The sequence below is a fragment of the Schistocerca serialis genome, chromosome 5 (genome assembly GCF_023864345.2).
Source record: "Schistocerca serialis cubense isolate TAMUIC-IGC-003099 chromosome 5, iqSchSeri2.2, whole genome shotgun sequence".
NCBI lineage: Eukaryota > Metazoa > Arthropoda > Insecta > Orthoptera > Acrididae > Schistocerca > Schistocerca serialis.
The window spans coordinates 410,957,026-410,983,356 of record NC_064642.1 but is presented as its reverse complement, the minus strand read 5'-3'; the positions used below and the strand labels follow the sequence as shown (position 1 = coordinate 410,983,356).

General features: G+C 40.2%; 1 protein-coding gene across 1 annotated transcript in view; it reads left to right on the top strand.

The window, feature by feature from the left end:
* Positions 1-26,331, top strand: part of LOC126481973 (adenylate cyclase type 2-like) — a 515,598-nt gene that overhangs the window by 477,568 nt on the left and 11,699 nt on the right. Inside the window, exons 19-21 of the mRNA XM_050105938.1 lie at positions 22,102-22,283; positions 22,715-22,943; positions 23,076-23,200. Coding sequence (XP_049961895.1) covers positions 22,102-22,283; positions 22,715-22,943; positions 23,076-23,200 — 536 coding nt within the window. The remainder of the gene's footprint in view (positions 1-22,101; positions 22,284-22,714; positions 22,944-23,075; positions 23,201-26,331) is intronic.

The window sequence follows — 26,331 nt, the reverse complement described above, 5'->3', positions numbered from 1 at the left end:
GGCATCTTTTCTTTGAAAATATGTGAGAGTTGTGTGTTTTAGTGTAACTGATAAGTGTAGTTGACTATAATGGGTGTGTGTAGTGCCATGTTTGTGCTGGACAATGAAGATAAGAGAAGGGAGAGGATGAAGCCCAGTGCTGGCACATAGCCTACTCCTCTCAAATAGCACTAAGGTGACTACTGAGGCTAATGTCCCCATCTGATGGTTAACCATTAACAGTGTCACATGCACTCCCTTCATGAGTTGCTGCAGAGATGTTTGGAATTTAATCCATGGCATTGGCACAGTGTCTAGTGATCAGAAACTTAATGCCACCAACCCTCCTCCTCTTTACCATAACAGCAAAGGGAAAGCAAGCAACAGTACTTGGCGTACCCTGGATGTTACCCATCCAAGTACTGGCCACATTCGATATTGCTTAATTTTGGTAATCTAACCAGAACTGGTATATTCAACAAGGCAAGGTCGTTGCCAGATTATAATTATTGTGACTGACTTCTGGGCTCCAACCTAGTCTTGCAGTATTCTTCAGCTGCCTGTTTCAATACACTTGCCACTTGACTTCTAAATGGTCTTTGTGTTCTATTACTCTGCACACCATTATAACTTTGTTACTATACCAACTAACTGTACATATGCTGATCCTCACCTTCAGATTCATGGTTTTAGTTCAATTGTTTCTTCTCGTGCATCTTCCTTCTTTTCTAGCTGCCAAAATTTATCACAAAATAATTTCTTCTTCTGTTTTTCTCCTTTCTCCTTTACACATACTAAATCACAAAATATTTTCATCTCCACTTCTTGTCCCCAAGTAAATTTCACCATCTGAGCTTATTTTGTCATGATAAGCATTTGCCAGTACACACAGGAAACAATACAGCTCTCTCCCTCTCTCAAGATACCAACTTATTAAAACCACACTTCTTTGATTTGCTCCCTATTTTTATTTTTCATGCATTACTATTCCCTTCACCTCATGTTCTCACTACAACGATATCACAACAAACACACTGTTACTACCACTGCTGTTACAATACAACATCTTATTCTTGGCAACTAAATTCAGACAAATTAATTTCTATCTGCCAGTACTGCTTGTATCTAGGTATATTTTTACAAGCTGTTGCTTTACAATATGCTTATGTACAACATGTCTACAGCATTGCAACTGCTAACAGTACCATGAAATTTGTCATCATCTTCTGGTATTGAATGTACTATAACTCACTGGTTGCATACTCAGTCTCTGCTCTACTAAAACCATTGTACTTTTTCGTCACATCATGCCTTTTCCACATTAATTCCCATTTTATTATTTTATTCAATGCATCGATCTTCAGATCCTATAATCAAATCATCCTGTCACAGGCATTATTTTTAAGTGTATGCTGGCTACTTGTTTCAACATTGGATCCTATACAGTGTGTTACAAAAAGGTACGGCCAAACTTTCGGGAAACATTCCTCACACACAAAGAAAGAAAATACGTTATGTGGACATGTGTCCGAAAACGCTTACTTTCCATGTTAGAGCTCATTTTATTACTTCTCTTCAAATCACATTAATCATGGAATGGAAACACACAGCAATAGAACATACCAGCATGACTTCAAACACTTTGTTACAGGAAATGTTCAAAATGTCCTCCATTATCGAGGATACGTGCATCCAACCTCCGTCGCATGGAATCCCTAATGCGCTGATGCAGCCCTGGAGAATGGCGTATTGTATCACAGCCATCCACAATACGAGCACGAAGAGTCTCTACATTTGGTACCGGGGTTGCGTAGACAAGAGCTTTCAAATGCCCCCATAAATGAAAGTCAAGAGGGTTGAGGTCAGGGGAGCGTGGAGGCCATGGAATTGGTCCGCCTCTACCAATCCATTGGTCACTGAATCTGTTGTTGAGAAGCGTACGAACACTTTGACTGAAATGTGCAGGAGCTCCATCGTGCATGAACCACATGTTGTGTCGTACTTGTAAAGGCACATGTTCTAGCAGCACAGGTAGAGAGTATCCCGTATGAAATCATGATAACATGCTCCATTGAGCTTAGGTGGAAGAACATGGGGCCCAATCAAGACATCACCAACAATGCCTGCCCAAACGTTCACAGAAAATCTGTGTTGATGACGTGATTGCACAATTGCGTGCGGATTCTCGTCAGCCCACACATGTTGATTGTGAAAATTTACAATTTGATCACGTTGGAATGAAGCCTCATCCGTAAAGAGAACATTTGCACTGAAATGAGGATTGACACATTGTTGGATGAACCATTCGTAGAAGTGTACCCATGGAGGCCAATCAGCTGCTGATAGTGTCTGCACATGCTGTACATGGTACGGAAACAACTGGTTCTCCCGTAGCACTCTCCATACAGTGACGTGGTCAACGTTACCTTGTACAGCAGCATCTTCCCTGATGCTGACATTAGGGTTATCGTCAAATGCACGAAGAATTGCCTCATCCATTGCAGGTGTCCTCGTCATTCTAGGTCTTCCTCAGTTGCGAGTCATAGGCTGGAACGTTCCGTGTTCCCTAAGATGCCGATCAATTGCTTAGAACGTCTTCCGGTCAGGACACCTTTGTTCTGGAAATTTGTCTCGATAAAAACGTACCGTGCCACAGCTATTGCCCCGTGCTAATCCATACATCAAATGGGCATCTGCCAACTCCGCATTTGTAAACATTGCACTGACTGCAAAACCACATTCGTTATGAACACTAACCTGTTGATGCTACATACTGATGTGCTTGATGCTAGTACTGTAGAGCAATGAGTCACATGTCAACACAAGCACCGAAGTCAACATTACCTTCCTTCAATTGGGCCAACTGGCAGTGAATCGAGAAAGTACAGTACATACTGACGAAACTAAAATGAGCTCTAACATGGAAATTAAGCATTTCCGGACATATGTCCACATAACATCTTTTCTTTATTTGTGTGTGAGGAATGTTTCCTGAAATTTTGGCCGTACCTTTTTGTAACACCCTGTACAATAAGGTAAAATCTTACTATCATCTGCAGTTTTATCTGATTGTGGATTCAGCTGCCAGAGGCTGCAGTCATGTGTGTGCGTTGAGTTTGCGTATATGTTTGTTTGTTTGTTTGTTTGTGTGTGTGTGTGTGTGTGTGTGTGTGTGTGTGTGTGTGTGTGTGTGTGTGTGTGTGTGGTCTATTTTTGGCAAAGACATTTGATGGCCAAAAACTTGTATTGTGACAGGCTTATATTGTGACAGTCTTTTTGTTGTGCCTGTCTGCAACTCAACATGTCCACTATATGGTGAGTAGCAACTTTCCTTCTCATAATATTGTTACATTCCATTCTGGATTTCCCATTGTTTGATTGCTATCTACTTTTTACAAAGCTCATACTATCTACATTGATTACTGTTCGATGTGAGGCTCTTTCAAATGAGTTCATTTCACTAACAGCTGTCTTGGTCCCTAATCATGTTATAATTCTACAATTTCATAGTTTACATTGTCACACCAGAACCTTTTTACTGTATTTATCATTCTTGGTTCAAGGTGGCTACTCAAACTTGAAATAAGAATTCCCTGAGAATTCCAGGTAGGAGAAGAAGATGATACGAAGATAATTTTGTAACGAGCTCCTGAGAAATTAACCATGAGCTGCAGGGAGAAGGACCAGTATGGGTTGAGCATCTCTTTTTTTCCCTCTTGGCTGTATTTTAACCAAAGTTTTTAATCATCAATAACTTATATACTCTAATATTCAAATAATTAACACACTTTGAAATACTAAGCATTTTAAAATATATGAATTATAAAGCTTAGTAAAACTGAATTACAATGTAGGGTAAAAACTCAGAATTCCCCAAGATTTTATAAAATTCCTGAAATTCCCTGAGATTTCCCTGAAATGTAATTCCCTGAGAAATCTAGGTTTTCCAGAAGAATCACCACCCTGCCACTTTGTATTGCTATGCTAAAATTCATTATTAAATTGCGTTACAACTTATAACTTTCTGACTCTCTCTATTTCACAAATGGTATTGCAAATGTACATTTGTCATGGTGGCTAGTATGCTACTCTCCCTTCGCAGCTGGCTGGTCCTTTATTGCTTCAGCACTGCCTAGGTGGTAAGCCAAATTCCCAGATATACTAAATGTACAAAATGAAATAAAAAATAAAATAATGGCAATAAATGGACTCCTATCACGATAAAGAAAGCTCTGTTTATTGTCAAATTAGGCACAGTATGTTTATGAGGTACAGACTGGAAAAAAAGTCAACCAAATAATTTGAAGAGCGAAATTAGAATAACAATAAACAGAAACAATGCAAGTTGTGGAAACTGCTTTCGACTGAGTGGAAATGAGTGACAGGCTGCAATTGGAAAATGGTGTGGGAACGGTGTTACAATAAAAAAAATTAATAAGAGCACAAGTGTTTGTAATGAGCAGTGAGATCTCTCTCTGCTTCTCATCTTTTCCTTCCTATTGAAAGAGACCAGAAAAAATCAGATGTTTTTGAATGACATAATTCACACATAGGTACACTGATCAGCCAGAACATTATGACCACCTACCTACTATAATATAAAACTGTCAGGCGATAGTAGCATCATCTGTCAAGGAATGACTGCTTTTCAGACACATGCACGGTTCATGTAGTTTCAATGAACATGCTGTCCATGCATGGAATGGAAAAGGCATGTGATCTAGCTGACTTTGACTGAGGGCAGATTGTGGTGGCCCAGAGACTCGGCACAAGCATTTCAAGAACTGCATGACTTGTCAGGTGTTCAAAAAGTGCTGTGGTGAGCATCTTCAATGTATGGCGAAAACAATGTGAAACCGTGTCCAGATGTCATGAGTTTGGGCAGCCACCCCTCCTTAGACATGTTGGACATTGTAGGCTGGGCACACAAGTAAAACAGCACAGGTGCAGAACTAACCTCAGTCTCAAATGCTGAGCAGAGTAAAAGTGTGTCTGAACACACAGTGCACTGAACACTCATAATGATGGTCCTCTGCAGCCGGCAACCTATGTATCTGCCAGTGTTAACACCATGATGTCGGCAGTTACGACTGAAATGGGCCTGTGACCGTCAGCACTGAATGTTGGCACAGTGACAGAGTGTTTCATGGTGTGATGAATCGTGATACCTTCTTCATCATACCAATAAGAGGACGTGAATCTGTCATCCCCTGGAGCAACAGCTCCTTGACCCCTGTACTGCAGAATGGAGACAAGCTGGTGGCAGCTCCATTATAGTCTGGGGAACATTCGTGTGGGCATATCCATGGGTCCAGTGGAGCTCATGAAAGGCACCATGATGGCCAAGGAGTATCGTACACTGGTTGCAGATAACATACAGCCCTTTGTGATGATCACATTTCCCAAAGGCAGTGGCATTTTTCAGCAAGATAATGTCACGAGGTCAGGAGTGTGATGGAGTGGTTTGAGGAACAGAGTGGTGAGTTCCAGTTGATGTGCTAGCTACCCAGCGTGCCAGATCTGAACCTAGTCATAAACATCTGGGATGTCACTGAACGTGGTGTCAGAACTCTTCACCGCCTGCTTGGAATTTTCAAGAATTAGATGACTTGTTTGTGCAGATGAGGTACCAACTTCCTCAGCAACCTAATAAGGCCTCATTGCTTCCATGCCATGATGCGTCACTGTAGTTACCTGTGCCAAAGGTGTAACATACCGGCTATTGGGTAGGTGGTCATAATGTTCTGGCTGATTAGTGTATATGGACTGAACCCATAATACTTCATACATGGAGTAAGATATCAAAAGGAGGTTTTCTGTCAAGTAATTTTTCTGAATGTTTAAAATCTCCTGGCAGATTAAAATTGTGTGCCAGACCAGCAGTCATCTACATCTACATCCATACTCCGCAAGCCACCTGACGGTATGTGGCGGGGGGTACCTTGAGTACCTCTATCGGTTCTCCCTTCTATTCCGTGTGCCAGACCAGCAGTCACCTACATCTACATCTACATCCATACTCCGCAAGCCCCGGTATGTGGCGGAGGGTACCTTGAGTACCTCTATCGGTTCTCCCTTCTATTCCAGTCTCGTATTGTTCGTGGAAAGAAGGATTGTCAGTATGCTTCTGTGTGGGCTCTAATCTCTCTGATTTTATCCTCATGGTCTCTTCGCGAGATATACGTAGGAGGGAGCAATATACTGCTTGACTCTTCGGTGAAGGTATGTTCTTGAAACTTCAACAAAAGCCCGCACCGAGCTACTGAGCGTCTCTCCTGCAGAGTCGTCCACTGGAGTTTATCTATCATCTCCGTAACGCTTTCGCGATTACTAAATGATCCTGTAATGAAGCACGCTGCTCTCCGTTGGGTCTTCTCTATCTCATCTATAAACCCTATCTGGTATGGATCTCACACTGCTGAGCAGTATTTAAGCAGTGGGCAAACAAGCGTACTGTAACCTACTTCCTTTGTTTTCGGATTGCATTTCCTTAGGATTCTTCCAATGAATCTCAGTCTGGCATCTGCTTTACCAACGATCAACTTTATATGATCATTCCATTTCAAATCACTCCTAATGCGTACTCCCAGATAATTCATGGAATCAACTGCTTCCAGCTGCTGACCTGCTATTTTGTAGCCAAATGATAAGGGATCTATCTTTCTATGTATTCGCAGCACATTACACTTGTCTACATTGAGATTCAATTGCCATTCCCTGCACCATGCGTCAATTCGCTGCAGATCCTCCTGCATCTCAGTACAATTTTCCATTGTTACAATCTCTCGATATACCACAGCATCATCTGCAAAAAGCCTCAGTGAACTTCCGATGTCATCCACAAGGTCATTTATGTATATTGTGAATAGCAATGGTCCTACGACACTCCCCTGTGACACACCTGAAATCACTCTTACTTCGGAAGACTTCTCTCCATTGAGAATGACATGCTGCATTCTGTTATCTAGGAACTCTTCAATCCAATCACACAATTGCTCTGATAGTCCATTGCTCTTACTTCGTTCATCAAACGACTGTGGGGAACTGTATCGAACGCCTTGCGGAAGTCAAGAAACACGGCATCTACCTGTGAACCCGTGTCTATGGCCCTCTGAGTCTCGTGGACGAATAGCGTGAGCTGGGTTTCACACGACCGTCTTTTTCGAAACCCATGCTGATTCCTACAAAGTAGATTTCTAGTCTCCAGAAAAGTCATTATACTCGAACATAATACGTGTTCCAAAATTCTACAACTGATCGACTTTAGAGATATAGGTCTATAGTTCCGCACATCTGTTCAACGTCCCTTCTTGAAAACGGGGATGACATGTGCCCTTTTCCAATCATTTGGAATGCTACGCTCTTCCAGAGACCTACGGTACACCGCTGCAAGAAGGGAGGCAAGCTCCTTTGCGTACGCTGTGTAAAATCGAACTGGTATCCCATAAGGTCCAGCAGCCTTTCCTCTTTTGAGCGATTTTTATTGTTTCTCTATCCCTCTGTCGTCTATTTCGATATCTACCATTTTGTCATCTGTGCGACAATCTAGAGAAGGAACTACAGTGCAGTCTTCCTCTGTGAAACAGCTTTGGAAAAAGACATTTAGTATTTCGGCCTTTAGTCTGGCATCCTCTGTTTCAGTACCGTTTTGGTCACAGAGTGTCTGGACATTTTGTTTTGATCCACTTACCGCTTTGACATAAGACCAAAATTTCTTAGGATTTTCTGCCAAGTCAGTACACAGAACTTTACTTTCGAATTCATTGAACGCCTCTCGCATAGCCCTCCTCACACTACATTTCGCTTCGCGTAATTTTTATTTGTCTGCAAGGCTTTGGCTATGTTTATGTTTGCTGTGAAGTTCCCTTTGCTTCCGCAGCAGTTTTCTAACTCGGTTGTTGTACCACGGTGGCTCTTTTCCATCTCTTACGATCTTGCTTGGCACATACTCGTCTAACGCATATTGTACGATGGTTTTGAACTTTGCCCACTGATCCTCAACACTATCTGTACTTGAGACAAAACTTTGGTGTTGAGCCGTCAGGTACTCTGTAATCTGCTTTTTGTCACTTTTGCTAAACAGAAAAATCTTCCTACCTTTTTTAATATTTCTATTTACGGCTGAAATCATCGATGCAGTAACCGCTTTATGATCACTGATTCCCTGTTCTGCCTTAACTGTTTCAAATAGTTCGGGTCTGTTTGTCACCTGAAGGTCTAATATGTTATCGCCACGAGTCGGTTCTCTGTTTAACTGCTCTAGGTAGTTTTCAGATAAAGAACTTAAAAAAAATTTCGCTGGATTCTTTGTCCCTGCCACCCGTTATGAACGTTTGAGTCTCCCAGTCTATATCCGGCAAATTAAAATTTCCACCCAGAACTATAACATGGTGGGGAAATCTACTCGAAATATTTTCCAAATTATCCTTCAGGTGCTCAGCGACAACAGCTGCTGAGCCAGGGGGCCTATAGGGACATCCAATTACCATGTCTGACCCTGCTTTAACCGTGACCTTCACCCAAATTATTTCACATTTCGGATCTCCGTCAATTTCCTTCGATACTATTGCACTTCTTATCACTATAAACACGCCTCCCCCTTCACTGTCCAGCCTGTCTCTGCAGTATACATTCCAATCTGAGTTTAGGATTTCATTACTGTTTACATCTGGTTTCAGCCAACTTTCTGTCCCTAGTACTATATGGGCATTGTGACCGTTTATTAATGAGAACAGTTCTGGGACCTTTCTATAGACGCTCCTGCAGTTTACTATTAGCATATTAATATTGTTATTCCCTGTTGCATTTTGCCCACTCCTACCTTGCTGCGTCCCAGGAGGCGTCTTGTCGGGCCTAGGGAGGGAATTCTCTAACCTAAAAAACCCACATGTGCACTCCACACGTACTCCGCTACCCTTGTAGCCGCTTCCGGCGTCTAGTGCATGCCTGACCTATTCAGGGGGACTCAACATTTTCCACCCGATAGCAGAGGTCGAGAAATTTGCACCCCAGATCTCCACAGAATCGTCTGAGCCTCTGGTTTAAGCCTTCTACTCGGTTCCAAATCAGAGGACCGCGATCGGTTCTGGGAACGATACTACAAATAGTTAGCTCAGATTCCACCCCGCAAGCAAGGCTTTCCGCCTTCACCAATTCCGCCAATCACCTATATGAACTGAGGATGACTTCTGAACCCAGACGGCAGGAGTCATTGGTGCCGACATGAGCAACAATTTGCAGTCGGATGCACCCAGTGCTCTCTATCGCCGCCGGCAAGGCCTCCTCCACATCTTGGATAAAACCCCCGGCAAGCAGACAGAGTGAACACTGGCCTTCTTCCTCGACCTAACGTTGGAGCTCCCAATAACTAATAAACCCCTCCCCCCATGTGCCTGCTCGGACCTTGCTGAAGGAGCAGCCACATGTCCACTCACAGGCAGAGCGGGCGATGCCACACGGCCAGCTTCCACATTGACCCTCCGCCTCGTGCACCGTGAACGCCGCTGAACCTGCCACTCCCCTTGGGGAGAGGGTGGCCCAACCGCGCCCTGTACCCGCGAAGATGTCTCGACAGCAGGGACAGTGGGTGAAGCATGTAACACCTGGGGTGTACCATGCGACGCACCAGACTCCCCACTGCTGCTACACTCCGAGGCAGCAACCTGAAGATGGCTGACCGTGGCCATCAACATGTTCAGCTGTTCGCGAACAGTGGCCAGCTCCTCCTGCGTCTGTACACAGCAGTCACACATCCTATCCATCCTAAGAAATCAATTTACTGTAGAGAGTTAATCAACTTTTAACTAGGCTGCTAATTCACTGAAGGCGGCTAATTGTTGACTAAACTGTGGTTGCTAGACACTTCTTGTAGAAAACAATGAAAATAGCACTAACTGTCTCTGAACTGTATTGAAAACAAACACTAGCACTCCTGGCACTATGGTTGACTAAAGGGACTCTCTCTGACAGTATTCAAAACAAACACGAAATCTATGGAACTCTATTACTAGGACTCGACAGTTAAAGCTTCCTAAAAGCAAAAACACACCTAGAACCTTGCCTTTTGCTCCAATGTATGTAACAACTGAGCAATCCAGGTGTGACACAATTCAAACACACAATTTCACCTGTGCCATTACTTCTCTCCTACTGTCCGGATCTCACAGAAGCTCTCTTGTATACCCTGTGGGACTAGCACTCCTTGAAAGTAGAAGAGACGTACAAATAGAAGCAAAACTATGAGGATAAATCATGTGTCCTACCTGAATAGTTTGATCAGTAAGAGTACTGCTGGATTCAAATCCCAATTCGGCACATAGTTTCAATTTGCTAGGAAGTCTCAAAGCAGTGCACACTCTGCTGTAGAGTGAAAGATTCTTTGTTCCTGGGGGTTTATTTTATTTTATTTTGTTTTCAACAAAATGATGGATTTTTTTAGTGGTAGTACTGTTCCCTTTGAAGAGAAAGCCATGTTTGAATGACTCTTCTTTAAGCTTAGTTGGTAGTGATATCATCTGACCTATTATCTGCAACCGAACATGAAACCTCAATGGACCAACAGTCTCGACATTTAAATTTCCCATCACATTTCTCAAATATTTATTCAAGAAGTCTCACTACAAGCATTAAAAGCATCACATCATTATACTCCATTTCTGAAGAGTTCTTGTGTGCCTTTTAGAAAAACATATAAACTTTTTAATATCTTAATTACACATGTCACTTTTAATATGGCTCATCCTGATTACTTCACTTGAATGAATGAATTAACAGCATTAAGTCTAAGTCAGTATTCATTATTTCCAGCATAAACAGTGAAAGATCTATGTCATTACTAGCCAGCTTCTCCCCCCCCCTCCCCCCCCCCCCCCCATGAAACATGGACCTTGCATTTGATGGGATGGCTTGCGTACCTCAGCAATACAAATAGCCATACTGGAGGTGCAACCACAATGGAGGGGTACCACTGAGAGGCCATACAAACATGTGATTCTTGAAGATGGGCAGCAGTCCTTTCAGTAGTTGCAGGGGCAACAGTCCAAATGATTGAGGGATCTAGCCTTGTAACATCGACCAAAACAGTCTTTCTGTGCAGTTACTGCAAATGGCTGTAAGCAACAGGAAACTACAGCTGTAATTTTTCCCAAAAACATATAACTCTACTGTATGGTTAAATGGGTAAAATGTTCCAGAGGTAAAGTAATCCCCCACTCTGATCTCTGGGTTAGGAGTACTCAGGAGTATGTCGTCATCAGAAGAAAAAAACTGACCTTCTATGGGTTGGAATGTGGAATGTTAGATCCCTCAATGGAGCAGGTAGGTTAGAAAATTTAAAAAGGGAAATAGAGAGGTTGAAGTTAGATACAGTGGGAATTAGTGAAGTTTGGTGGCACGAGGAACAGGACTTCCGGTCAGCTGAATACAGGGTTCTACTCGTAAACACAAAATCAAATAGGGTAATGCAGGAGTGGGAAAATAGGAATGCAGGTAAGCTCCTATGAGCAGCATAGTGAACAAATTATCATAGCCAAGATAGACTTGAAGCCCACACTTACTGCAGTAATACAAGTTTACATGCCAACTAGCTCCACACATGGTGAAGTGATTGAAGAAATGTAAGATGAGAAAAATAAATTATTCGGGCAGTTAGAGGAGACAAAAATTTAATTGTGATGGGGGACTGAAATTCAATAGTAGGAAAAAGAAGAGAAGGAAAAGAAGGAAAAATAGTAGGTTAATAAGGACTGGGGAAAGGAATGAAAGAGGAAGGTGCCTGGTAAAATTTTGCACAGAGCATAATTTAGTTGTCACTAACACTTGGTTTAAGAATCATTAAAAAAAAGGCTGTATACATGGAAGAGACCTGGAGACACCAGAAGGTTTCAGATTGATTATACAATGGTATAACAGAGATTTAGGAAATGTTAAATTGTAAGACATTTCCGGAGGCAGATGTGGACTCAGAGCACAATTTATTGGTTATCAACAGAAGATCAGAACTGGAGAAATTGGAAAAAGATGGAAAATTAAGAAGGTGGGACCTGGATAAGTTGAAAGAAGCAGGTGTTTCTGAGAGTTTCAGAGGGAGCATTAGGAACACTTAACTAGAACAGAGAAAAGAATACAGCAGAACATGAATGGGTAGCTTTAAGAGATGTAATGGAGAAGGCAGCAGAGGATCAAATAGGTAAAAAGACAAGGCCTAGTAAAACTCCTTGCCTAACACTAGAGATATTGAATTTAATTGATGAACAGAGATAATTTAAAACTGCCACAAATGAAGCAGGTAAAAGGAAACACAGACATTTAACAAAGTGAGACTGACACAAGTACAAAATTGCTAAGCAGCAAGCTACTTAGAAGCATATTTCATCATTGGAAAGATGCATACTGCCTACAGTAAAATTAGAGAGGCCTCTGGGGAAAGAGAAACAGCTGTATGTAAGAGAATCAGCTGTATGTACATCAAGAGGTCATATGGTAAACTAGTCCTAAGCAAGAACGGAAAGCTCAAAGGTGGAAGGAGTATATAGAGGGTCTATGCAATGAAGATGAATCTGAAAGCAATATTATAGAAAGGGAATGGACGTGGATGAATATGAAACAGGAGATACAATACTGTGAGAATAGTTTGACATAGCTCTGAAAGATCTAGGGAGTAGACAATATTCTGTCAGAACTACTGATAGCCCTGGGAGAACCTACCATAACAAAACTATTCCATCCAGCGTGCAAGATGTGCGAGGCAGGCGAAATACTCTCAGACTTCAAGAAGAATGTAGTAATTCCAACTACACTAAAAGCAGTTGCTGACAGGTGTGAAAATTATTGAATGATCAGTTTCATAAGTCGTGGTTGCAAAATATGAACATAAATTCTTTACAGAAGAATGGAAAAACTGGTAAAATCCGATCTCGGGGAAGATCAGTTTATATTATGTAGAAATGTTGGAACACATGAGGCAGTACTGACCCTGTGACTTATCTTAGAAGACAGGTTAAGGAAACACAAACTACATTTATAGCATTTGTAGACTTAGAGAAAGCTTTTGACACCTGTACAGAAATCGAGCAGTTATAAGAGTCAAGGGGCATGACAGGGAGGCAGTGGTTGAAAAGGGAGTGAGATAGGGTTGCAGCCTATACCTGATTTTATTCAATATGTACATTGAACGGGCAGTAAACGAAACAAAAGAAAAATTTGGAGAAGGAATTTAAGTTCAGGGATAGGAAAAAAAACTTCGAGGTTTGCCGATGACGTTGCATTTCTGTCAGAGACAACAAGGGATTTGGAAGAGAAGTTGAACACAATGGACAGTGTCTTGAATGGAGGATATAAGACAAATATCAACAAAAGCAACACAAGGATAAAAATTAAATCAGATGCCACTACGGGAATCAGATTAGGAAATGAGATACTTAAAGTGGTATACGATTTTTCTATTTGGGCAGCAAAATAACTGATGATAGGTGAAGCAGAGAGAATATAAAATGTAGACTGGCAATGGCAGGAAAAACATTTCTGAAGAAGAGAAATTTGTTAGCACCAAATATATATTTAAGTGTTAGGAAACCTTCTCTGAATGTATTTGTCTGGAGTGTAGCCATGTATGGAAGTTAAACATGGATGATAAGCAGTTTAGACAAAAAGAGAATAGAAGCTGTCAAAATGTGGTGCTACAGAGGAATTCTGAATATTACATGGGTAGATCATGTGACTAATGAGGAAGTATTGAATAGAACTGGGGAGGCAAGAAATGTGTGGTAAAACTTGATCAAAAGAAGGGATCGGTTGACAGGACACATTCTGAGACATCAAAGGATCACCAATTTAGTGCTGGAGGGAAGCGTGGGAGGTAAAAATCATTGAAGGAGACCAAGAAATTAATACAGTAAGCAGATTCAGAGAGATGTAGGTTGCAGTAGTTATTTGGAGTTGAAGAGGCTCACACAGGATAGAGCGGCATGGAGAGCTGCATCAAACCAGTCTTCGGACTGAAGACCACAACAACAACATCCAGATTCTGTACAATGAGCTTTTAATGGAAATGTGTGAATCTGACTTACTTACCCTGGCCCAAGGGAGAATCACGTCACACTGCTTATTAATAGGGACTAGTCTTATGTAATCACTGAGACTTTCATAGCCACTTGATAGACATATCACCTGGCAGCGGGTGTTTGAGGTATTTTAACCTATGGCTCTTTGACTGATAATCTGACATCTCACCATCATAAGTATTGGGCACTCTCAACTAATTATCCTCCATTGCTCAACTTCAGTACTCCATGAACAATAAAGGATAATTCTTTAAGAACACCAGTAACTTATGCTGGCAAAATGTCAGATTACTTATCAAACAGCCATCACACAAACAAGAGAGGATAATTCTTTGAGGATTCCTGCCAGTTGCAAACAGCTATTGGCCAAAATACCTAAACAGCTGCCAGCAGGCAATATGTCGACTAGTCTGCATGGTATGTCGCACTGCTTTGAGAGCCTGTTGTATTAGCTTTATTGGTGGCTTATGTTCTAATGTTGATACAGTAATAAGAAACTTCAGCTATAAGATGCTATCATTTCTGCGAATTAGCCCATGATGGTCCACAGCAAAATTTAAAAATGTATGCTGCATGCACACACAAGGGTCTGTTTATGTAAGTCCATGACAAAACTTATTTACAATGTTTCCCAAACCACTGAACACAAAATGACATAATTAATGGTCCACATAAATGTTAATGCACAACTGCCACCTTTTCCTGAACATGAGTAAATTTCGATATCTCTACCTGATTAGTTATCACTGTAAGCCCTTCCTCTCCTCATTTATTTTCTGACACACTTTCAACTTTGAAGACTTGCTCAAAATTCTTTTCCTAGCCAGTCTTCTATTTTTCATAATGATTGTCTATAATAGATAAAATACATTATACAGTGTTACCAGTTTCCCAAGGATAAACAGAACAGATTGTACAAAAGAACTGTGACCCGTACTAAAGTAGCATGGTCCTGTGTACTGAATCATCTCTAAGATCAGGTGATGACGATGATGATGATGAGGTCCCATACTCCGAGGAGCATAGGGGACGATGTGGGAGACCCGCACCACTGTACTAGGCAAGTCCTAGTGGAGGTGGTTTGCCATTGCATTCCTCCAACCGTAATGGGGATGAATGATGATTATGATGAAGACGACACAACAACCAGTCATCTCAAGGCAGGAAAAATCCCTGACCTCGCTGGGAATCAATCCCGGGACCCCTAGTGTGGGAAGCGAGAACACTACCGCAAAACCACGAGCTGTGGACCTCTACGATCAGATATGTCATACCAATACAGGCCACCAGAATAATGAAGCATTTTGGCCTTTAGTATCCAAAATGTTATTGATCTCAGTGTTTAGATCTTGGTATTTTGGACTGTTCCACTGCATTTTATCATCAGTATTGCATTACATAGAACTTAAGTATTACTCAAGACTTACTGCAGAAGGGCTCTGCCATTAGTATTGTCTTAAGTGTGCAGTTGTGTTTCTTGTGAATAGCTGTGGTATTAAAGAATTTTATTAATAAATATCTTTTGATAAATTATTTTCCATCAGATGTCTAATACTTGATGGACACTTTTGTGAAGTCACCTCCCTTGAATTTTATAAATATAATCTATAAAATATTTTTACCATCACTTTGACATTTCTTGCTTGTGGGCCAGTTTTATATGGCAGTTATGTGAGTATTCAAATTTTGCTATCAAATTTCCGACTTTAACCACACAGGGTTTCCATAAGCTTCCCAAAGTGAAGATCCCTGATTTCCAGACAATTTCTGAGATCTGAAGGGCAAGAATAAGTCATGGAAATCTGCCGATTCCCATCACACACTAATGGACCTGGTGTGTGAGCAGATCAGGCAGACTAGATCCAATGGGTTTGACCTGCACATTAGTGAGAAATGATGGGCCTCAGATTGGCAGGCTTGATGTGTCAGATGTATCCACAGAACTGGCCCACCACGGAAATACATTCAGCTGTGGGTAGCTATTCATACTCACAGTCACGAGGCACTAAAAGTGTGTTGATGAATTGAGACCATGATGATCAGTCCTTGCAATAAATAATTCATGCAAATACACTGAGTTCCAGACAAACCACTCCTCATGCCTCCATGCCTCTCTCATCGGCAGGTACTCAGCTAGCGACAAGTGGTGGTGATGGTACTGACTGCAAGCTAAGGGGAGCAGTGGGAAGAGGAGAAGTGGTAGGAAGAGTGGAGTAGGGAAGGGGGTGCATGACACCCAGCAGCTACTCAGTTGCACCCAGCCAAAGAGAATGCATGGCATCTCCTAAACAAACTTGGTGAAATTCTCATTTCCTTGTACAGCATGGAAATGCATAAACAATCAATGAAAATAAAACATCAGCATCTTGATGTTGTGTCAACTTGTCTTTCTTTCTGTGGCGGAGAACATCTTTCCCCTTTCACTAACATGGCTGCATCTTTGTGTATATTTCATAGTCATAAATTTGTGTCCCATTTCCTGTCATTATGTTGTTCAAAATGTTTTCAGTGGCAGTTAAATTTTCAAGCATTTTCTGAGTGAAAGTGGCCTTTTTTTCAATTTGTCCAGTAGCAACTGAGGGTTAATTTTTGCAGTGATGTGATTCATGTGAAGTCTGTCCATTACAACTATTAGATATGATGCTTGGTTCACTAAGAATCTATAACAACTCTTGGCACTCTGTACAGATCATATAGTCTTCCTCCAATGCTTTCTGAATCCATTTGAACATTTCTGTACTTTACAACCCATAGTAGAGAATTGCTCATTATTTCACAAGATCAATTTCTTCATTCCTTCATCGCTCCTCCCCCTCCCAAATATATTTGGCTCTTAAGACGATCGATTGTATGGTAGAAAAGAAATCTAGGCCATTCAATCATGTTTCAGATCATATCCAAGTATCCGTACAATTTGCATGGGCTAATGATGTCACAAGTATATAAAAAATTATTTCAGCACTGGTGTTAATGAACATGCAGTGATAACTGACAATTCGGGCTGTATCGGGACCTGAACCGAGATTTCCTGCTTAGAGTGGTTCATGTTAACAATTGGGCAATGTGAACATAGGCACAGGCCTTACTAAAACTTTCACTGTCAATGTTTCCACATACGATTTCCAGACACTACTAACAGAGATTCTCCCAAGGGGTATGTGAAAAAAGCATCACTGGGGAAAAGGAATTGGTAAAGGACCTTGGCTTACACTGCCACAAGGAACAAATACAAAATGAATTAAATGGATTGAGAATGAGATAAACGGATCTATGAGTATGAAATTGAAGATGTTATGAAGTTACTCATAAATGATATCTCAATGGGAGAAGTATCAGTGACAATGAAAGTGTGAGCCATGTCTGGAAGCATGTTCAACTAGCCTAATGGTAAAGACAACTCCTTTCCATATGCATAAGATCTAAATTCAGTTTCGAGCCTGGCATGAATTTTCAGTTGTCACTACACACTTTGCAAATTCAACATATCTCAGTAGTTGTCACTGATATTATTTCATGTCACTGCACTTGATTAATTTCATTGTTATCAATCCATTCATTCCATTTCAGGGCTTTTAATTCATTTATGTGTCAGAGACTATTAAAAGTTTGAATCAGACCTGTAGGCATGCTCACATAGTCTAAAAGGTAAGCTGACTGGATGCAATAAACAGGAAATCTGGGTTTGTGTCCTGGTGTGTTACAAATTTCCAAATGTCACTATACATTCATTAATTGCCGGTCCAGCATATCTGAGCAATTTGCACTGGTTATTGTTGTTGTTGTTGTTGTGGTCTTCAGTCCTGAGACTGGTTTGATGCAGCTCTCCATGCTACTCTATCCTGTGCAAGCTTCTTCATCTCCCAGTACCTACTGCAACCTACATCCTTCTGAATCTGCTTAGTGTATTCATCTCTTGGTCTCCCTCTACGATTTTTACCCTCCGCACTGCCCTCCAATACTAAATTGGTGATCCCTCGATGTCTCAGAACATGTCCTACCAACCGATCCCTTCTTCTAGCCAAGTTGTGCCACAAGCTCCTCCTCTCCCCAATTCTATTCAATACCTCCTCATTAGTTATGTGATCAACCCATCTAATCTTCAGCATTCTTCTGTAGCACCACATTTTGAAAGCTTCTATTCTCTTCTTTTCTAAGCTATTTATCGTCCACGTTTCACTTCCATACATGGCTACACTCCATACAAGTACTTTCAGAAACGACTTCCTGATGCTTAAATCTATACTCAATGTTAAAAAATTTCTCTTCTTAAGAAACACTTTCCTTGCCATTGCCAGTCTACATTTTATATCCTCTCTACTTCGACCATCATCAGTTATTTTGCTCCCCAAATAGCAAAACACCTTTACTACTTTAAGTGTCTCATTTCCTAATCTAATTCCCTCAGCATCACCCGACTTAATTCAACTACATTCCATTATCCTCATTTTGCTTTTGTTGATGTTCACCTTATACCCTCCTTTCAAGACACTGTCCATTCCATTGAACTGCTCTTCCAAGTCCTTTGCTGTCTCTGACAGAATTACAATGTCATCGGCGAACCTCAAAGTTTTTATTTTTTCCCCGTGGATTTCAATACCTACTCCAAACTTTTCTTTTGTTTCCTTTTTGCTTGCTCAATATACAGATTGAATAACATCGGGGATAGGCTACAACCCTGTCTCACTCCCTTCCCAACCACTGCTTCCCTTTCATACCCCTCTACTCTTATAACTGCCATTTGCTTTCTGTACAAATTGTAAATAGCCTTTCGATCTCTGTATTTTACCCCTGCCACCTTCAGAATTTGAAAGAGAGTATTCCAATCAACATTGTCAAAAGCTTTCTCTAAGTCTACAAGTGCTAGAAACGTAGGTTTGCCTTTCCTTAATCTTTCTTCTAAGATAAGTCGTAGGGTCAGTATTGCCTCACGTGTTCCAACATTTCTACAGAATCCAAACTGATCTTCCCCCAGGTCGGCTTCTATCAGTTTTTCCATTCGTCTGTAAAGAATTCGCGTTAGTATTTTGCAGCTGTGACTTATTAAACTGATAGTTTGGTAATTTTCACATCTGTCAACACCTGCTTTCTTTGGGATTGGGATGATTATATTCTTCTTGAAGTCTGAGGGTATTTCACCTGTCTCATACATCTTGCTCACCAGATGGTAGAGTTTTGTCAGGACTGGCTCTCCCAAGGTTGTCAGTAGTTCTAATGGAATGTTGTCTACTCCGGGGGCCTTGTTTCGACTCAGGTCTTTCAGTGCTCTGTCAAACTCTTCACGCAATGTCATATCTCCCATTTCATCTTCATCTACATCCTCTTCCATTTCCATAATATTGTCCTCAAGTACATCGCCCTTGTATAGGCCCTCTATATACTCCTTCCATCTTTCTGCTTTCCCTTCTTTGCTTAGAACTGGGTTTCCATCTGAGCTCTTGATATTCATGCAAGTGGTTCTCCTTTCTCCAAAGGTCTCTTTAATTTTCCTGTAGGCAGTATCTATCTTACCCCTAGTGAGATAAGCCTCTACATCCTTACATTTGTCCTCTAGCCATCCCTGCTTAGCCATTTTGCACTTCCTGTCGATCTCATTTTTGAGACGTTTGTATTCCTTTTTTGCCTGCTTCATTTACTGTGTTTTTATATTTTCTCCTTTCATCAATTAAATTCAATATTTTTTCTGTTACCCAAGGGTTTCTACTAGCCCTCGTCTTTTTACCTATTTGATCCTCTGCTGCCTTCACTATTTCATCCCTCAAAGCTATCCATTCTTCTTCTACAGTATTTCTTTCCCCCATTCCTGTCAATTGTTCCCTTATGTTCTCCCTGAAACTGTGTACAATCTCTGGTTCTTTTAGTTTATCCAGGTCCCATCTCCTTAAATTCCTACCTTTTTGCAGTTTCTTCAGTTTTAATCTACAGTTCATTACTAATAGATTGTGGTCTGAGTCCACATCTGCCCCTGGAAATGTCTTACAATTTAAAACCTGGTTCCTAAATCTCTGTCTTACCATTATATAATCCATTTGATACCTTTTAGTATCTCCAGGGTTCTTCCATGTATACAACCTTCTTTCATGATTCTGAAACTAAGTATTAGCTATGATTAAGTTATGCTCTGCGCAAAATTCTATCAGGGGGCTTCCTCTTTCATTTCTTAGCCCCAATCCATATTCACCTACTATGTTTCCTTCTCTTCCTTTTCCTACTGACGAATTCCAGTCACCCATGACTATTAAATTCTCGTCTCCCTTCACTACCTGAATAATTTCTTTTATCTCATCATACATTTCATCAATTTCTTCGTCATCTGCAGAGCTAGTTGGCATATAAACTTGTACTACTGTTGTAGGCGTGGGCTTCGTGTCTATCTTGGCCACAATAATGCGTTCACTATGCTGTTTGTAGTAGCTTACCCATACACCTACTTTTTTATTTATTATTAAATCTACTCCTGCATTACTCCTATTTGATTTTGTATTTATAACCCTGTATTCACCTGACCAGAAGTCTTGTTCCTCCTGCTACCGAACTTCACTAATTCCCACTATATCTAACTTTAACCTATCCATTTCCCTTTTTAAATTTTCTAACCTACCTGCCCAATTAAGGGATCTGACATTCCATGCTCCGATCCATAGAATGCCAGTTTTCCTTCTCCTGATAACGACATCCTCTTGAGTAGTCCCCGCCCGGAGATCCGAATGGGGGACTATTTTACCTCCGGAATATTTTACCCAAGAGGACGCCATCGTCATTTAATCATACAGTGAAGCTGCATGCCCTTGGCTGTAGTTTCCCCTTGCTTTCAGCCGTTCGCAGTACCAGAACAGCAAGGCCATTTTGGTTAGTGTTACAAGGCCAGATCAGTCAATCATCGAGACTGTTGCCCCTGCGACTACTGAAAAGGCTGCTGCCCCTCTTCAGGAACCACACATTTGTCTGGCCTCTCAACAGATACCCGTCCGTTGTGGTTGCACCTATGGTACGGCTATCTGTATCGTTGAGGCACGCAAGCCTCCCCACCAACGGCAAGGTCCATGGTCCATGGGGGGAGGACACTGGTTATATCAAAAGGAAAAGTCTTAGCCAGTTTGCACTAATATCATTTCATGTAACTGGATCTTAACTGATTTCATCCCCACTGATCTATGCATTTAGTGAATTTAATTAATTTCATTATACTGCTGGGAAACAAATGCATGAACAACTATTGATAGCAAATATCGATGTGGAATTGAGGAAAATCTTTGTGAAATTATATGAACAGTGTACATTACTATAACAAAAACAACCAAAGGCCATCAGAAAAGTAGGGAAGAAATTGAATATATCGAAGTATAGTGATACAGAGGAATGTTAAAACTAATGTGAAGATACAAAATGTCAGTTGAAGTACTTAAAAGAAGAAGAATTGAAAAGTCTCCAGACTACTCTTACCAAAAGTAAGAACAATTAGTGGTGCATGTGCAAAGGCATCTATGAAAGGCTAACTTCATTCTGAAAAGAGTTTTAATCAGGAAATTGTTAGGTAAATAAAGATCAGAACATGCAAGAAGATTACTGAGGATGCTGGTTTCATAGGTATCCAAAGACAATAGGAAGAGATTTAGGATGGCATCAAACCAGTAAAAAGAATATTTGTTTTGGGAAGGGAGTCTTTTTATTAGACGGTGTTTGCGTTCACTGTACATTTCAGAATACAGACACTTGAAACAGGAAGAACCCTAAGTTCTCTAAACAGTTGGCTGTTTTTGAAGTCTGAATGCATGTCTGCAAGGTTTTTTTTCCCCAATTTCTCAATGGTATATTCCATAGTTTATTGAATGTAAGTATGCAAAGATGGATTTTGTTTTCCATTAGTTTGACTTTCCTTCCTTATATTTTTTTCCACTTGGGCTTGTACTCACAGTCTCCCCCCTTACATTATTTTGTCTAGTGTACTGGGAATATTCCAATTTGATAGCTAGCTTTAATTTCATCTTTTATTTATTTTTATCAGTGTCTGTTGCCTCTTGGTAGCAGAAAAATTTCATTTGTATATATATAATTTTTTTTATAGCTGAGCTCTACCTGAACATAGAAAGGACCTCTGATGAACTGTATCATGAAGAATATGACTCAGTAGCTGTCTTGTTTGCTACTGTTACTGATTACACTCTTTTTGACTTTGATCATCCTGAAAACAGCAATGAACTAGTTAGCCTACGAGTACTCAATGAAATCATATGTGACTTTGACAAGGTGAGTTACTGACTTTATCTTCAATTTGTACCAGTAATCAAATCTTGAAAAATTGAAGCAGAAGGAGAAACAAATGGAGGTTACTGATTTGTGTGAATGGAAAACCAAGTTCTTTTTCTCTTTGAAAAATGTTCATAGATCATAGTGTGGAAAACAGAAAGTTTTTCCATATTAATAAGAAAACTTGTGTACGTAAGCATGTAGCAGATTGTTTTATTTCTTAAGCCAACTATAATATTTCACATGTTCTTTCACCATCCCACTGCTTTTACATAAACTTCAGATGAAAAATTATTTTAAATGTCTGTTAAACAGAGTCATCATTGGATTCACTAAACATTATAACACTGATTACTAATACATAATGTGAAATCAATTGTGCATATTTATGGAACTACCAAATAACAGGTGTTTATTTTATTATAATGCAGCTACTCTTTGAACCAAGTTTTCTGCGTGTTGAGAAAATAAAAGTAGTTGGCTGGACTTATATGGCTGCTTGTGGCTTGGATCCTGGACGCAGGGACTCAACAACTTCCATTAGCAGGCAAACATTCCCCCAACATGTTGTGTATGTGCTTGCTCGTTTTGCAACAAGGATGATGGCTGCACTAGAAAAAATAAATGCCGAAGGTCAACAGTCATATAGGCTGAGAGTGGGTAAGTGTTCAAATTCAATAGAAGTTATGATGAACATGATGATAAGAAGTCATGCAAGGTTTTTTACCTTCCTATTCATATACTCTCCACACATTTACATTATTGTATGGTTTATGAACTCATCATTTTTAGGCATTTCACATGGTCCAATTACTGCTGGGGTTATTGGAGCACAGAAACCTCTGTACGATATATGGGGCGATGCCGTTAATATGGCGTCAAGGATGGATTCAACTGGAGAAGCTGGGAAAATCCAGGTGAGTTAATACTTACTTTAACATTTCACTACAATTAGTCTGAATACTGTAGCTTATCATATAGTTTACATTATTTTGCATGTATCAAATTGTACTTGCCACCTATAACTGCATAAATTGCTATTACAGGTAAATAGTAATACATTGTCGTAAGATAAGTGAGAGCTATGCCTTGAAAGCAATGGCTTTCCACATTACATGATAATATAATAATTAAATATGTTATTTAAGGATTTCTGTAAAAGAAAATTGTTAATACTGAATATAAATGCAAGTGTTGTGGTTTACATTTTCTGCATATGTCAAAATGTGTATCCCTGACAGTAATGGCATGAATCATAATTACAGATAAATAGTAAGTCACTATTGTAAGTGAAGTAGGGGCTCTATTTCAAAAACAAAGACAAAGTGGGAGCTATCATTTGAAAGCAATGGCTTTTTACATTACATTATAATACATTAAACAATTATGTTATTTAAGCATTTCTGGAAAACAAAAATTCATTAATTTCTAAATAAATTTAAGTCTTACAAAGTCTTTTCCGAAGCTATTTGTCTGAACTGTAGCAATTCACACAAGAGGTGGATAGAAGCTTTGGAAATGTGGTGCTACAAAGAAATGCTGAAGATAACTAATGAGGAGATATAAAATATCAATAAGGAGAAAAGAACTGTATGGCACAGTTTGATTAAAAGAAGGGGTCATTTGACTGGATGCATTTTGAGACGTCAAGGAGTTGTCAATTTGATGATGGAAGTGTGTAGACAGATACCAAGAGATTTATCCAGGATAGACTAGTGTGGAGAACTGCATCAAACCATTCTTTAGGCTAAATGATATCACTACCACCACCAACAACGATAACAACAGCAAGAATAAAGGAGAGGAGACGAAGGCATAGAAAACTCAGTGAAAAGAAAACAAGAGGCAGGTATACTAACAGAAAAATCACTGATGATTAGGCAGTGCAGATGAAAGGAGTATAGGATGTACTGTGGAGTTTTTATATAAGGCTTTATAATATTTTTTTGTTTTTGTTTATTTGTACCTATTCAACTGCTGGAAGCATTAATACTGAACACAGATGACACTATATAATAATATTTTCGTGGGGTGCATTCTTTTAGTTATTATAGTCCCCTTCAATGAATTCTTAAAAATTTTCTGTAAAGACAAAGTCGATGGCTGGTACAAGGCTACTCTATGTACAAGACATTGCAGTTTATGACTGGAGTAATTTGTCAAATCTAGTAGGGAAGGAAAATCACCAACAAAGTTAGATTCTGTAGCCTCCTACAAACCACTAATATGCAATGCTAAGACTTAATAACAAGAGCAGAAGTGGTTTTCAGTTACAAATTAGACATATCAAACAATTTTAATTTAAGTCTCACCACATATGTCAAGTGAGACATTTATTCCTCATCCACAATGTATTCACAATCAATCAGAATTGACAAGACGGCATACTCAAGCCAGAATTGTTTTTCACACCTCAGCACTATATCAATTTTTTATAGAGCTCACTCCAGCAATCTCGTCTTTATTCATGATAATCATACCAGTCACAGATGACAGCCACATGAAAAATACCATGGAGCACAAAAGATACTAAAAACATGTTATACTACAGACCCTAGCTTTTGAAATGCTATGTCTTACTGTGATAAAGTAACTGATATGTAAATTACAGTCCTACACAGTGTTAACATATCCTCTTACAAAATATCAGTTTCAAAAGCTGCTTTCATTTATGATTCATCAAGTTATTAATAAAGGCATGTTTCTTTAAACTGACATATATTGCGGTCTTCATTTCATGTCACCTAAATTAATTGTGTATAAAGCAGATATAATTATTTACCTTTATCATCATCAATAGCCATCTGAAACCCATTGCCAGAATAAAGGATTCTGGCAGACTTTGTCAAGCATTAGGGTTTACAGCTACTCTGATCAATGTTACTCTTGCATGTTTTCTACCATCATCTATCCACCTCCCATTTAGTCACCCTCTGAGTCTTTCTCATCTCTCGTAATTTAGTGAAGTTGTTCCTTGGTCTTCTGACAACTCATTTGCCTGACTATGTGTTCTGCACATTTCTATTTCATTTTAGTTGCACCCTTAATTCGATGTTTCCCTCCAGTCTGTTCCTTGATCCCCCTGTTTTCTCCTCTCTCTCCTAGAAAATCCCAGTATGCATCTACATCTACATCTACATCTACATCCATACTCCGCAAGCCACCTGACGGTGTGTGGCGGAGGGTACCTTGAGTACCTCTATCGGTTCTCCCTTCTATTCCAGTCTCGTATTGTTCGTGGAAAGAAGGATTGTCGGTATGCTTCTGTGTGGGCTCTAATCTCTCTGATTTTATCCTCATGGTCTCTTCGCGAGATACACGTAGGAGGGAGCAATATACTGCTTGACTCTTCGGTGAAGGTATGTTCTCGAAACTTTGACAAAAGCCCGTACCGAGCTACTGAGCGTCTCTCCTGCAGAGTCTTCCACTGGAGTTTATCTATCATCTCCGTAACGCTTTCGCGATTACTAAATGATCCTGTAACGAAGCGCGCTGCTCTCCGTTGGATCTTCTCTATATCTTCTATCAACCCTATCTGGTACGGATCCCACACTGCTGAGCAGTATACAAGCAGTGGGCGAACAAGCGTACTGTAACCTACTTCCTTTGTTTTCGGATTGCATTTCCTTAGGATTCTTCCAATGAATCTCAGTCTGGCGTCTACTTTACCGATGATCAACATTATATGATCATTCCATTTTAAATCACTCCTAATGCGTACTCCCAGATAATTTATGGTATTAACTGCTTCCAGTTGCTGACCTGCTATTTTGTAGCTAAATGATAAAGAATCTATCTTTCTATGTATTCGCAGCACATTACACTTGTCTACATTGAGATTCAATTGCCGTTCCCTGCACCATGCGTCAATTCGCCGCAGATCCTCCTGCATTTCAGTACAATTTTCCTTTGTTACAACCTCTCGATACACCACAGCATCATCTGCAAAACGCCTCAGTGAACTTCCGATGTCATCCACAAGGTCATTTATGTATATTGTGAATAGCAACGGTCCTATGACACTCCCCTGCGGCACACCTGAAATCAC